At 36.4% G+C, this 15,293-nt stretch overlaps 1 protein-coding gene across 1 annotated transcript; it reads left to right on the forward strand.

Annotated features, from left to right (window-relative positions):
• Positions 1–6,312: 6,312 nt before the first annotated feature.
• Positions 6,313–12,345, forward strand: LOC309878965 (photoreceptor outer segment membrane glycoprotein 2; the record flags this gene model as incomplete). Its single annotated transcript, XM_082762176.1, has 3 exons — positions 6,313–6,893; positions 9,094–9,340; positions 10,818–12,345. 3 exons carry the CDS (start codon positions 6,313–6,315, stop codon positions 11,082–11,084), a joined length of 1,095 nt encoding a protein of 364 aa, XP_082618302.1. The 3' UTR covers positions 11,085–12,345.
• Between the last annotated feature and the right edge of the window lie 2,948 nt (positions 12,346–15,293).

Below are 15,293 nucleotides of genomic sequence, written 5' to 3' on the forward strand. Positions count from 1 at the left end.
CCCTGAGGACTAGCAGTTAAGTGCAATGCAGTTCATGCAAGTCTGCTATAATTTCCCCTTTGCCTGAAATTGGCTCCTGCATCCATGCAGTTATAACCTTTAAACATCTGAACAATGAAAATTACAGTATTTCTTCTCTGATTCATTTCATCTGTAAAGTTTTTCAGGCAACGAAATGAGTTACAGTCTGTTATAATTGATTTTGTTTTCCATAAACTACATGGCATTCTAGTGTACCAATGGGGTCCTTTCAAATTGCCATCTATCCCCATTACCTCTTGCTGCTGAGTTTTGACATTCTCTTCCATTTCTGCAATTCCTTAAAAATTTCAAATGTTGTGATGTAACTTAGATACCTTTGTCTAACTGCAGCAATCATAAGCATCTAGATACCACTAAACTTCCTTCCTAAAAGTTCAAAAATGTGTGAACTGAGGTGAACATCCTGTAAAGAAATGATTGCTTTTATTTGCCTAACAATTTATGCCTATCAGTATATACCATGTGGTTCACAACTTTACAAAAGCCAAAAAAAGCAGATGGTCTACGTTTCATCTTCATGCCCTCTCCACATCAATATGTTGGTGAGAATCTCTTCCTGCACGTGACCTCTCCCACCAAACCACTAACATGCTGAAGACAGGTTGCATAATACCTGCCTGTATCAAACTTACTCAGTGGCCTGCAGTCTAAGGCTGTTACTCCAAATTTTCATATTGTGAATTATCGTTTGCATTAAACACAGGAAGAAATGGAAAGCCACCCTAATATAAAACTGAAACACCAGTTTTTGGAAACTAAATGTGAAATGCCATTTGACTGCATGCATCACCCCAACAAGGCATTTAACTGGGCAAATTCGTAACACATCTGTCCTTGTGGACATAGATATGAATAATACTCTAAAGGTAAGTAATTGTCCAAACACTTAATAAATTTACCTCTTTCAGATCCAAAACTACAGTACACCAATCTCCACTGTTAGCAGGAAGTGTGTGTTTTCTTTTTACACCACTGGGTGATATTTGGCGGACCCACATGTACAACCTCTCCCACTGGGTTACAAAATGCTGCTCTCATTGTGGTCTTGGTGTCCAGGTTTCCCTGCAGGCCTGTAATAAAGTACATTATGGTTAGTTATAGGTGACCACAAAACAGTAACTCAATTTTGAATATTAACTTTACAGCTGAAACAACTTCCCAATATGAGACAGGATGAAAAATACAAGTAGCATTGAACCCTAATTTTATTAAGATTGGATTGAAGTTATTTCTTACAATGATGCATTCCTGAGCTTCCATTAGTTGGTTGAGTGACCTCTAATCTCATCTCTCTAGCACAAATTTTAAAAAGCTTCTTACTTTGCATAGTAGAAAAAACTACATACAGCAGCACTGCCACCTTCTGCTTGTTTGCTTTCATGCATGCAAGTAGTAGGTTTACACTGAGGACAGGTAAAATGTGTTTTTTGACTAGTAGGTACCTGAAGCGATAATGTTGTCACCTAAGACGCAGGGAAAACACAAGTCTACAGTTCCACAGATGTGTTTTTTTTCCACATGTAAATTTTGTCTGGGCAGAAAATAGGGCTTCACACATTTGTCCAGGATTTCTAATACAACATAATCCATCCAGAGCAATAGCTCAAAAATCCCAGGACAATGTATATATTTGTGTACTTGTGCTGTCCACAAGGACTATATAAGACCTGATGATTATGCTGCACATTTGAACAGATGTAATACGTTCCTTGCAGCCTGCACAAGTGCAACAAGTCCAAACCAGGAATGATCCATGTGCACAGGACAAATTCAGTTCACTTGGGGTATATTTGATCATCTTGTTTCTGCTTGTTCTATCACTACCTGCCTGTGTAAAAAGTCATTATCCTTTTTTTTTATAAGCTCCCTTTAGTTGGGAGCTTCACATCTTAATTGTTTTTTCTTCTTAAGAGTTGTATTTATTAGTATTGTAGTTCGATATAGCAATCTCTGCTTTACTCAAGACTTTGATAAACCAAGTTGCATTGATAACTAACCTTTCCCTGACAATAAGCATGATAATACTGATGCATACAAAGGTGGTTGCCTAAGATGGCTCTTCCCTTCCCCAGAACCACAGTTTCATTATTCTCTCTCTTGGACCTGTATTTATTGATAAGAACAAAATAAGAATTAATAAAACATTAGGAGATACTGTAGAAGAGCCTCTGTTGATTACTAGCCCAAGCCCCTGAGGGGTAAGATATGTTAACTTAAATCCATTTTGCTAGTGAGGTCTCAATTCACACTCAGTTAATTGGCCTGTTTTGCAGGATTTAACCTGGTGGCATAAGAACCTCGAAATACGATTAGAGATGCAGGAGAGATTAGCGCAGGCAGGAGAGTTGAAGCCTTTTTCTCCATCTCCATTGGTGAGTCAGTGTAAAGACAGAACTACACGGACATCAGGAAATCAGTACTTCACTCTCCCTCAGAATGCCTGTTCCTGATATTTTCTGCCTTGTATTCAGCAAGGTGCCAGTTTTGAGATCTCATTCTGTCCTCTGAAGCAGGTTAGTAGTTCCTTTTACAATAAGTTACAGATAAGAACATGTGTCCAGCTAAAAGGGCCAATTTTGTTGAAGCTGGTGAGATAAGATACAGGTTGTTTATGACAAAACTGCAAGTTAAATTTCTTGGGATAATTTGCATCCAATAAGTAATTTTATAAACAAATAAATAGCTGTGTGACACGTCTTTTTCTATGTAGTTGGGGATATTTGACAGCAAAGGAAATGATAAGTGGCATCTTGAAAGCAAAAAGCTACAAGTATGCTGAGGGAAGCCCTGTGTTCAAAGTTAGACAAGAAAAGCTCAAGAACAATATGGATAATATGGGAAAGATTTTCACATTTATTGGGCTTCTTCTGTTCAAAGAAATAAAATCCGGCATTCTTTCCCCTTGCTGGGGGTGGGGGGGAAGCCTATATGTGTCTGCTTTGTAACACTGGAGTGGCTCATGTGTGGGGTGTGTTTCCAAGAACTTGAGGGGGATTAGTTTCACTCAACTACTAAGAACATTTGTGGTTTTACAGTAATCCCAGTCACAAATATAACTTGAAAAAGAATATATACATCCTGCAGAGTAAGACAATGACACTTTTAGCTCAAAATTGCGCTTCAGTTTTTCCAGATGGAAGAACTTTTTTCATAGTGCTCAAAATTGCTACTACATGGCAGTGTTGAATAAATATTTTCAACACTTCACTGAACAGTTAGGGAAGGAATAACATACAGTATATTTACAGAATTTGTTATAAGGGGAAGAGGGTTTTCATGTTATCTGAAATAAACTCAATAAATTATTACTGTAAAAAAGTTATCTTAGGAGAAATAGCTACATAGAAACTGGGAAGACTGGATCTTCTGCCTAGTGTTTCCCAGAGACTAATTCCTCAGGAACAGATTAGATTAATTGTTCTTCTATCCCAGACTCGATGCATTCAACATTGTGCAAGCATTTATCCTAAAGATTCTTTGTGCAATCTTTGTAGGGTCAGTCAAGGAGTGATTGCTCCACTACAGCAACCAGTTATTCCTCTGCTTTTCTCTGTCAGCATAGCTCATACAAAATAGCTTGTGCTAGGCAGATGTTCTACTGCTGGAAGTCTGTGGTGTGGGTACCTCTGTTGTAGATGAATGTGAATACTGCATGAAGCTGGTCTTGTAAATAAAATTGCATCAAAGAAGCTAGAAATAGCATTTGAGAATTGTCAGAGGCAAGGATTTACTAGGAGAGTTGTCCTTGCACAGAGAAGTTTCATGTTTTAAGATTAGGCATCTGAGAATGGTGGAGGGATCTATACCAGAATAAATACACAAGACCGACTGTATCACTGTTTATGAAATTCAGCCTCAAATTTCTTCATGGCTAGAATAATATAACATGAAGCCTCAAGTTTATATCTTCTAAAGTCAAGTGCCTCCTTAGTAGATGATTTTTAAGTGAAGATTGGCCTGTCTACAAATTTTGTACAACTGTTAAAGCAAAAGACATTCACCAAGTCGGTGTCATTCAGTGTCATTCTCAGTGACACTTAACTACAAATATGCCTAACAATTTAAAGGCAAATATATACGTACATTTCACAGAAACAAAGAGTGATGTATACACTAGCCCTTGAATGTGAACTGTGTATCAGTAATTTCACAGTAACAGATTCTCTCCATTGCATGCTCTGAGACCTGAGTATAAAGAGCAACAAAAAGAAAAAACAAAAACAAACAAAAAAAACTTTATTTGCAGAAGCCATCTACAGCTATTTAAGTTCAAGTCATGAACTGCTTAACTGGTGAAGCAATCAAAGCTACTGTCTCCGGGCTTAGCAGACAGGCTGTCAGCTGAATTCTTATGGAGGCTTAATTCTGTACCAGCAGAGCATGATCCTTTTGAAAGAGGGCTGAAGCATACAATAGAAGAACAGTGTGAAGAAAGTGTTGTCATTTTATGACTGCTCTCTGGACTTCTTTGTACAGAGATGTTTATCAGAAATTAGTATTTAATTATGTTAATCAAAATGGTTATCACAATATGATCACAATCAATATTCAACCATAACCGATAATCGGCCTTAATCATTAAAATTAGGCCCCTGTTTTTCAACTCAAAAAGTGCCACTGGTCTCAGCACCTTTGGAAATAAGGCCAGTAAGGAAAAATACCATGTATGTTGGACGTTCTGTGTATTATGCAAAAGACATGCAGAAGTGAATAATTTTAAAGGGAATCAATTTCCTCTCTGAATGCAACATAAAATTAATGCAATATGAATGATTCAGATCTCATAGGCATTCAACTGTTTGAATAATCAAATACATGAAGATATCTAACCATATCCTAATCTGAATAGAAGAACAACCTATTCCTCACCTGTCCAAACAGAACTGATTCGTTCCAGCACATACAGATGAAGACAACAGGATATCATTACCTTTTTTAACTGCACTCTACAGGAATCTGCTTACCTAATGTTAAGCCTCATTGCAACTGCGGATCCTTTAGTGGGTAGCATGTAGCTCTACTTCTGGAAGGTTTTTCTGTGGGTAGTTTTCATGCTGTTTTAGCTGATATCAGTTTTAATTAGGTGAAGTTAAGTAGTAGAGCCTACTAGCTTAAAAGCAACTACGCACGAATAAAGCTACCTATACTTCCTTTCCCCACATTTACAGGATTATATTTTATTATTTATAAATGTTATTGTATTAGTAGAACTAGATCCACAAAGATGTGTATAATCATATAAATATGTAAATTTGTATAATATAAAATCACTCTAATGAAAATTACTAAGTAACACAGCCATGCTGAGAGCAATTTTTGGGGGGAGTACAGAATGTTGAGCTCCATTTTCTTGCATGCGTTAAGGAAAGGCAATTGCAAAGCATCAGAAGCTGTGAAGAAGGGTAAAAGTTCATCACTTGATCCTGAGGTACTGCAGCATAGTTCTAAATCCACATCATGTGGATTGAAAACGCATTGTCTCTAGCACTAACAGGTTTTATATCTTGGATGTAAAGCAGTTATTAGTTGCATGTACCTGTGACTTTGATACAATTGAATAGGCGCAAAAGAGAAGTTAGTAGTAGTCTTGCAGAAACCATATGATACAAAAGTAAGATAAAATGTTGGGAAAGATGGTTTCTTAGGTTGGCTAATAGCTGGGGAAAATAAGATAGATGATAAAATGTCTAAAAACACACATAAGACACTGTGTTTCTGGTGCTATTCCCCACACCCCCAGACTCCCTGAAAAAAGGGTTATGTGGTTATGCTGTATTTGCTTGTTCAGCTTAGCAGCTTTTAAACTTAAATATGACCAGGACACACTAGTCTACAAATGATAAATTCCTAGAATCATCAAGAAAATACCAGCAATGAGAAGAAGAGAAAGACAGCAGACTAGCTCACTTTTAGATGTCTTAAAATTCGCACAGAAAGTTGCTCTTTAGACAAAAGTCCATAGGAGGGCAGAGTTCAATAGTCCTACGGTTCACTTGTTTTTTAATTGCTACAGTCAGCTCTTAGAATTATTTTTCTAAGAGATTGATGTTGTATGAAACTTAAGCAAGATGTGGAACATACTCTTGGCATATCTCAGAGTGCGTGAGGCTGTACAGGAAGTTCTCTGTAGGCTCTATAAATACTCAGTCAGACAGACAGTAATCTCTCTCTCTCTTCTTCAGATTTCTACTGCATGCCTTGGATACATGCTCCTAAGCAGATTACGGGCTTTCCTTGACCTACGCTTCTTTTCCTAATGCTGATCTGACTATGGCTGTCCTCAAAGTAAAATTCACCAAAACTAAGAGGGACAAATTGGCTCAGATCCTATGGATCCTCAACTGGGTTTCTGTAGTGAGTGGGATCATTCTCTTCAGTCTTGGCCTCTTTCTGAAAATAGAGATCAAGAAGCGCAACGAAGTGATGGCAAAAGGAGACATAAACTCTGTCCCCAACATGCTGATCTCTGTAGGGGTCATAGCATGTATCATCAACTTTCTGGGTGGCAAAATCTGCTATGACTGCTCAGATGCCAACAAGTTCTCTCGGTGGAAACTAGTTATGCTCCCATATATCGTGTGTACCTTCTGTTTTACCTTCTGCATCCTGATGGGTGCTCTCATGTGCTATACCATGAGGAATGAACTGGAAGAATCTCTCTATCTGGGATTGAGGGATGCTATTAAGTTCTATAAGGACACTGACATACCTGGAAGATGTTTCTTAAAGAAAACAGTGGATATGTTGCAAATTGGATTCCAGTGCTGTGGAAACAATGGCTTTAGAGACTGGTTTGAAGTTCAGTGGGTATCTGCTCGTTACCTGAATATGGCTTCCAAGGAAGTTATGGAGTAAGTATTTACTAGTCTTGATGGAAAATTCTAGGGAAAAAAACCTCCTTCAACATGAATTTGTATTGAACAGAAAGTATGTAACAGTAGTGTCAGAAGAACTTGAGACATATCGACTTTAAAAAGAATACAAGACGGCTTGTTTTCTGCCAGATGCCAAAAATTCAAGCAGTGTCTTTTCCTCCTTACTAAAATGACACCCTGTGGTTAGGAGACTTTTCTCAAAGATCATTCTGAATGACTGCTAACAGGGCTACCTCAACAAGAGCTAACGTTTCTGTGATCATAGGCATGTTCACACTCTGGTGCTTTAATTAATGCAACAACTTTTAGTAAATAATAGCAGAAGTTAATAGCAGAAGTGACACTTTTTCTAGACCACTGTTACAGTAGTATCCTACTGTAAGGACAAAGGTAAAATGTACTACCTTGTATTTCTGTGAGCCACGTAGAAACAGCAATGTTTTGCCATGGGTCTTAAACTCAGATTTCATCTGCAGGGTCACCTGTGCTCTGCCTTCATTTTGGAAATATAGTCATTTAATTTTTGCCCCATACAGACAGAAGACATCATGGAAAAGTATGCGAAGGAAATAATTATACTGCAGAATTTCTTTTACTGCATATAAACTAGATAATCCCATCTTGATTACTAAAATCAACGTTGGTGCTATGTAACCAAATTATACTATGATTTCCAAAATCTAGTAGTAAAACATTTCATATGAAACCACTAGGATCAAAGTCCAGCTTGTAACATTCTGAAAGGAAGCAGAAGAAACCAAGTATTTTTCTTGGTTTCATCTTGTACTGTATGTCAATTAGTACTTTGTAGATTACTAGGCAAAGCTGAAAATTCATACTTAACTCAAAAGGCATCTCTGCAGAACTGAACTTTTCACCTTCTTTCATAATCCTCTTCCCTCTCCTCTTGTATTTCTGCATTACCAACATCACAGCGTCACAAGAAATTGAGTCAGTCAATGGAAATGGTATGAGGATGAAGCAGTTTACAGCAGTACAATCCTATCATTGCTTTAGTTAGATAAAAAACATCTTTTTTATATAGTCTCATAAGCAAGTTCTGCTTTACAATGCCATATCTGAATTACAGCAATTAATAGTGGTTAATGTCTCATTCCAAACAAAAGGGCAAGGGGGGCATACTTAATTCTGCTTTCTGTGGACTATATGGGCTTTTTTTTTTTTTTTTTTCCCTCCAGTTGCTGTTACCAGGCCACAAAGTGAAGAGCTAGACATTAAAAAAATGGAGGAATTAATGCCTAACTTTTCCTAGGTGGGAAACAGCAGATCTTTATTTATTTGGAAATATCTTTAAAGAAAATATTCTTGACAGAAAATTACACCAAACAAAAATGAGAGAGAGAAGGCCCACAGCAATAAAGTGAAGGTGATTATTCTGCCATCTCAGGACAGCCACAAATTCTGATATTCTTTTCAGCTTATGTTTCTTTTGAAGGATACATTTAGTCCCCAAATGCTGGAAGAACACTGTACCACAGTGATCATTGCTTCTTGTTTACCTGAACAGCTTCTGTGATGCCTTCCTGACTTTTAATTTTGGATATCTGTATCAGAAAAGGAAACTAAGATTAACAACTGAGGACATCTTGCAAAACATTAAAAATTCTATTAGGAAATAGTGAAAGCTGGGTATCTGGGATTAGGTTGTCTTTCATATATTCTAGCCAGTGGAGAATTTCTAGTGATTCTCTAGTGATTCCTGTGGCATGTATAATTGTTCTTGCATTAGCTTCTCTTTCAAAATGCTTGCACTCAGAATCAATCCAGAAGTAAAGACACAGGGTTTCAAGCACTGTAACTTCCATTATTGTTTTGCCAAGACAGACAAATTCTAAAATTGTTTTTAATATTCTCAGCGGAAAGATGTCTAAAAAGACATCATCTCCATAAACAACAAATCTGCAACTTACACATACAATACCAAAAATCAAGAGATACCGCACTGATCCCACACATAAAAATACTGCAAATAAAAAATTTAATTTTCCTGCAGTGAGCAACATTTCCAGTTGCAGATACATTCTCATTTTCCTTCTGTTACATTGGAGAGGCCCGCATTGCAGCAGACTTTCATGACATCCTTTTAGAAAAAATATGGACACATTCTGCTGCTGCCACCAGATTTATAATGCCCAAACTTTCTATCCTATTGCAGCCGTCTAAAGAGTAATGTTGATGGGAAGTTCTTGGTGGATGGAGTACCCTTCAGCTGCTGCAATCCAAGTTCCCCACGGCCCTGTATCCAGTACCAGCTGACAAACAACAGTGCTCACTACAATTACGATTTCCTGACAGAGGAGCTCAATATCTGGGTGAAGGGGTGCAGAGAGGCCCTGCTGGATTACTACACAGCTATTATGAGATCCATTGGTATTGCAGCATTGCTTATTTGGTTGTTTGAGGTAAGTTTTATAAAAACAGTCTGTGTCAGATGCATCGGACATGCTTGCTTTCTGGGATGGGAAATAACAATGGTGTTATACCATAATTATACCACAACTATGGTATGACGAGTGTGAGAAGCACCTCAGTATCTAGAACAAGTCCATCAGCACTTCAGGAGTGTTGCAGGGCTTTCTCTAGTACAGTTTCTCAAAGACCAGAGTAGAAGCAAATCTATTGAAGATGAGAACTATTAGAAACGATTAACATGATTCTGTACGTTTACAGAGCTTTTTTCAACAGACTATGGCACATTGACTTTCCTGAAGCATTTACAGGACCAGATGCAGGATAACACATGCAGTAACGCAACAGCAAAGGAAATTAGGTGGAAGGCATAAGGTTGTTTTGAGGCAGTTTTAGGAAATAATATCAGAAATGTGAGGCAGGCCTTTGGTGAATACATCAATTTTATTTACAGTAAGAATTACGCATAAATATTAACATCTCAAAGCCTCCTTTCTATATTACATTGCTTTACCATATAAACAGTACTTGCAAACATGGGATACATTTTAGATACAGATCAGATTGCTTATTATGCAGTCCAAATTAGCATATCACAAGCAAGCATACACACCTTCAAAGGTGCAGTCTTTCTACTGACACCCGTAAAAAAAAAAAGCTGTCTGGATATTGTAATCTGCATGCAATGCAGATAACCCCAATGGCATAGGCTAAAATACTGTTTCTTCTATTTTTAATAATAGCTAGATTTTCCTGATTATTACTCTATTGCATAAATATTAATGCTATTTAAAATAGTTTGCCACAATAGTCCTTAGGCAGTGCTAGATTGGGCAGTGATGGCAAAAACAAGAGATATTTGGCAGCACAGGAAAAAGCTGCAAGCCTGCTCTGTGCTCCTTTCAGTGTTGACAAGCTGAGCACACTGAAAGCACAGCTTTTCCCTAAACATATACTTGAGCCTCTTCTGTAGGGCATCCTTCTTCATTTATGCATTAGCATGTTGGACACATATAGCTTACGCAGGAATGATTAAAAACCTTCAAGACAATACTGATTTAATGAAGGTCAGTGGGAAAAGTTCCATAGAAATCAACAGACAAATTTTTGTTTTTTTGTAACACCTCCCCTCCCTAATGACCTATGGCTCCATTAAGTGATCATTCATTTTATGACTAGTCTCTGAGCCTGCAGCATTCCGATGTATTTCTAAGTATTTATACACTAATAACATGCGAGTGGGAATGGTACCTGAAGAATGGAAAGAAAAAAGCCTCTACATGGTATTTTTCATTCTAAAATACGTAATTAACTGGGAGACTGGTTAGCTCTAACGCTGGGATAAAGAATGTATTTATTTCACTCAATATTAAATAATAGGCCTGTAAATACACAAGTCAGAAAGCAGACTTTGTGGTAGGATCAAGGCTGTAACTTAAGCTCTGTTTAACCACTAATCTTTTCTTACAGCTCTCTGTACTTACTGGTGTCCGGTACCTACAAACAGCAATGAAGAATGTTCTTTTGCTAGGAGACCTGGAGGGTGAATCAGATGGTTGGTTACTAGAAAACAGTTTTGTGGAAACAGCCAAATACAACATTAATATCATTAAGAACCTTGGCAAAGCCAACCAGATCTCCACTGTCTCAGGCCTGAATGATCCCAACATTGATGTTCAAAACACAAACTGTGGCAAAAACGATGTTGCAACAAAATCTATCCCTGCAGCTAGCTAGACAATCCATTCAGAGAAATCATGTCACAAGTGTTGCTTTGCTGTATCACAATCTTTGATACAAGGTTTTTTTTGTTTGTTCATTTGTTTTGTTTTGTTTAACTTGTGGGGAAAAGAGAAAAAGTGATATGACAACCGACAAGAAGATAAACTGGTCATAGGAACAAAATACTGATACTTCTTTGGCCAGGTGTATTTTCTCTTGTGAAATCCTTGATTTTCATACCTGCACAAAACAATCTTTTAAAATTTTCCCACTTTGTCTCTTCCAACTTAGATATTTCTGTCATCTGAATATGTCAGAATAATGATTATGCACAAAAAAGACTATCAGTTTGGATATCAGACTGTTCCAGATAGGATTGGTTTACTTTATATCAACAAAGTTTGTCATTATTGACACCTGTATTGAAATCCCAGCAGCAGGGAAATTTCAAAAGAAATTACTACATTGGATAAAAAGAGATTTTTTAAAATAGCAAAAACTGTAAAATGAAAACTGTGTTTAAAAAGTCCGTATTAGGATACAAATACATGTATGTTGTTGCCCTTCTAAAAACTTAATAGCTATGTGAAATTGAGTTAAAGCCAATTTAAGTTCATTAGTAGAGTGTATTTGACTTTAAAAAAAATGAAGTACTTCTAAATTTTTCCCTATAGTTTAGAGAAAGCCAACTGCCATACATCTCCGGAAAGCTAGTGGGTGCTTCTAAGAGAGCTATTTCCCTCTGCTCAAGAAAACTAATTGACAGCTCATGCTAAGTTTATGAAAATTCCAAGTACAATGTGCTAACACACATTTAAAGAAGAGCAAATACCTGATACAAAACAAATGCTAATGATCCCTGATGTTCAAAGAGCTCAATTTCGAAAGTAGTTACATAGATCCATAGGCTCGAACACAGATTATTTGGAACCAACAAAGACAAAGACAGATTGAAAGCTCTCACATCATGTTCCAAGGATAGCACTCAAAGTTTTTACGTCCATGTATGCAGCAAAAGCATTTCTATACTTGTAGTTACAGGATATCATATGACTAATTCATCATTAATGGTATGATTGTAAGCAGAAAAACATACAGATACAGAACAAAGGATAGCAGACCATATAAAAAATATTTCTTGCTAACTGATGTGAATAATACATTGCTTGAATATAACTTTGGAAAGCTTGTGCATTTTTTGTATATAATGAAGTAAAAGGAGTCATCCTGTCACAGTGATACTCAAAGCAGAACTACTTTGCTTTTGCAATCATACAAAAATAACAGTAAAAATTCCTTTACCTGTCCAAACGTTGTTGTTTTCTGTGACACTAGAATAATGCTTTAAGAATATATTGTAAATAAGCAGTGTGATGGAAAAATCTATGCTGTTAGTCAAGCAAGCTATATGCATGATTGTAATTCCAAATGCAGTCGCATCGCTGCTGAAAAAATTTAGGCCTATATTTAAGTTTGTTAAAAATAAAAATGGACAGATAGGTTCTGTCTGTAGTAGGAACCCATAGCAAAGGTTTTGCAAAAGGCACATGAGAAGCAAGACTGTTAGAAAATAGTTCTCTCTCTGACACTCTCCTAACTTACTGGAAACAGCAGTTTGTGAACTTGATTTGACAAACATTAGATATCTATCAATGTGTTTTAATAGCTCTCTACAGACTTTTTTTCTTATGAATTTGTATAGCAATTTTTTTAACCCATTCATGGTTTTGATATCCAAAATACATCAATGAGCTTGAAATTTTAGTTTCGTACAATTTGATTCTGCATTTCTTGAAAAAGTGCTTGTTGCACTCCATGCTTGTTGCACTCTCTGCTTGTTGACTCCATGACAACTTAATAGGTATCCCCTAATTCTTGCTGTAAAATGCAACCAATAGTCATTCTGTATTTTTTTTCCTCCATGCCATTCCTGATTTTACTATCTTCTATTATAATCTCTCTTGGTCATACCTTTCTAAGTGGAAGAAGCTGGTATTTTATCTTTTATTCTATGGAAATTATCTTTGACAGTTTTTGTAACTCTTCTCCATTAATTAGTTTTAAACAAGTAACACTGCATGCATATAACTGGGGACATTATGAATTAAATAGGTCTTCTGTCCTTTTCCTAAGATTTCCCATTATTTCTTGCTTTTGTTGACTGTTTGAGCACTGAGATGATAGTATTTTTATGTATAGTTCTGTGAAAACGTTAAGAGAATTTTGATACTTGTATAAAGCCCTATTGTGAGATGTCAGTTTTTGCATAAGCTGGTGTATCACTCCTTCAACTATTTCTGAGAGCCAAAAACATTATTTCCACACCAGTCTGTTGTGTTGTTTCTAAGTCTACCTAATGTCCTTAGGCTCAATCCTGACTCCCTTTCTTTCCTATCTTTCAATGTGATAATCATAAAATTTCAAAGAGCTATATTGTAAGATTGTTGTTTTTGTTTGTTTTTTTTTTTTTTTCTGGCTTTTATTTCTCATTCTACTAAGAGAAACCTATCTGTCTCGTGTTCTAAAAAGAGTATTATTTGTCTCATCTTTAGAACTCCTGTTTCTTTCTAGAACATAAAAGAAAATCAACATCAGTGGCTCTGGGAAATGCAATCAAAAAGGAAGCAGGTGTGGTCTCTTGTTGCTGCAGAACACTGAGCACAACAGCTTCCTGAGCCTTACTAGAAGCACTTAAATTAGCTGATACAATACTGGAAAAGAATTAACATAGAAAAAGTCAGTACTTTGAGGGACCACAAGAAAAGGCAGTCATATTAGACAGACTGCAAATTAGACAGACTTTTCAATGGAAGACGATAAAAACACTTTTTTTTTTTCAGATCAGCAAAGTGCCACATGCTTCAGTCAATAGCAGTCATTTCCTTAGTATGATTTCAGTCCATCTACATTTGGAAAAGCAGCTCTAGACTGCTTAATAAACAAATGGTGTAAGATAATCAGAAATAGCTCAGAGAAGAAAAAAAGAAAAACAGAAATAAGATTTGTTTTCTTTAGGAAAAATTGATTCAAAAAGACTAAGTAGGAATAATAAAAAAATAAAATACTTTAAAAGCAAAGTGAGAAATGGTTCAGCTTGATGAAAATAGTTTTAAGACAGGAAATAAAAGCATGTTATTTTAAAATAATACTCTGTATCTTAGGAAAATGTTCCTGATGGAAAAAACACATTTACCTGTGGAAGCAGATGAAACTTGACATCCTGTGCCATTTAAAATCTCTCTAGATTGTCTATTTAGCTTGCAGAATTATAACAGCTGTGAGCTTACTCCTTTGATAACTCTCTAGTGGAGGTCCCTATTTGTCAAGAATCTGCTCTGAAAAATAGATTCATAAGAAGAGTGAATTAAAATGATTATCTAGACTGAGTATCTCTATAAAATGACACAAATTTAATGCAGCAAGTGCTGTAACACATTAGCACGAACAGCAGTGGTATAAATACCTGGCTACACATCTCCCCTGGTCCACACACTTTATTTACTTTCATATGAAGAGAACGCATTTTACAATAAAAAACTAAATAATATTTGCTACGTTAACTTTTCTTTCTCAGACAACTGCAAAAGCTGATGAAATGACTGGCTGTGTGAAAATTTATGAAATTAACTGAGTATCAGGATGTATTTCACAGGGAACAGTTGCTGTCTTATTACTGATTATTACTAGTAATTACTTAGACATTAGACTGCTCGTTTCTATGCTGCCTAGGTATTTAGAGTCCACAGCCACAGATGTATTATGAAAGGATAACAGCTCATTTCACAGAACTGAAGACAAATTAAATCTATCAATTTGAAAATCTCAGCAATATTGACTGATTGTTACTTCAATACAAGTGCTAAAATAAGTGCTTTCTTCTTTGCCTTCTATATATCAGTTTCCTCAGCAAACGTGCATGCTAAATATCTAACTTGCTTTATAGCACCTGTCATAATCATTTGGGTTTCCTTGAGTGTTTAAAATTACAGCCACTGTATCCAGAAAATAAACTCAGGTAGCAGCACAGACTCTGTCTTTAATTCTCTGCAGTTTATAAAGACAAAGATGGCATTAGCAAGCAAAGCCTGTAAGCCAAGGCATCTGCTCAGACACAGAAATAAATACGATTTGTGGGACACTTCTTATCCTATTTGTTATTAATGCTTAATCCAGTCAGAAATAATAACAATACATTTATGCAACAAGCTCCAGCAATTTCCACAG

Source organism: Aythya marila (assembly GCF_965140915.1).
Source record: "Aythya marila genome assembly, chromosome: 5".
In the NCBI taxonomy this organism is placed as follows: domain Eukaryota; kingdom Metazoa; phylum Chordata; class Aves; order Anseriformes; family Anatidae; genus Aythya; species Aythya marila.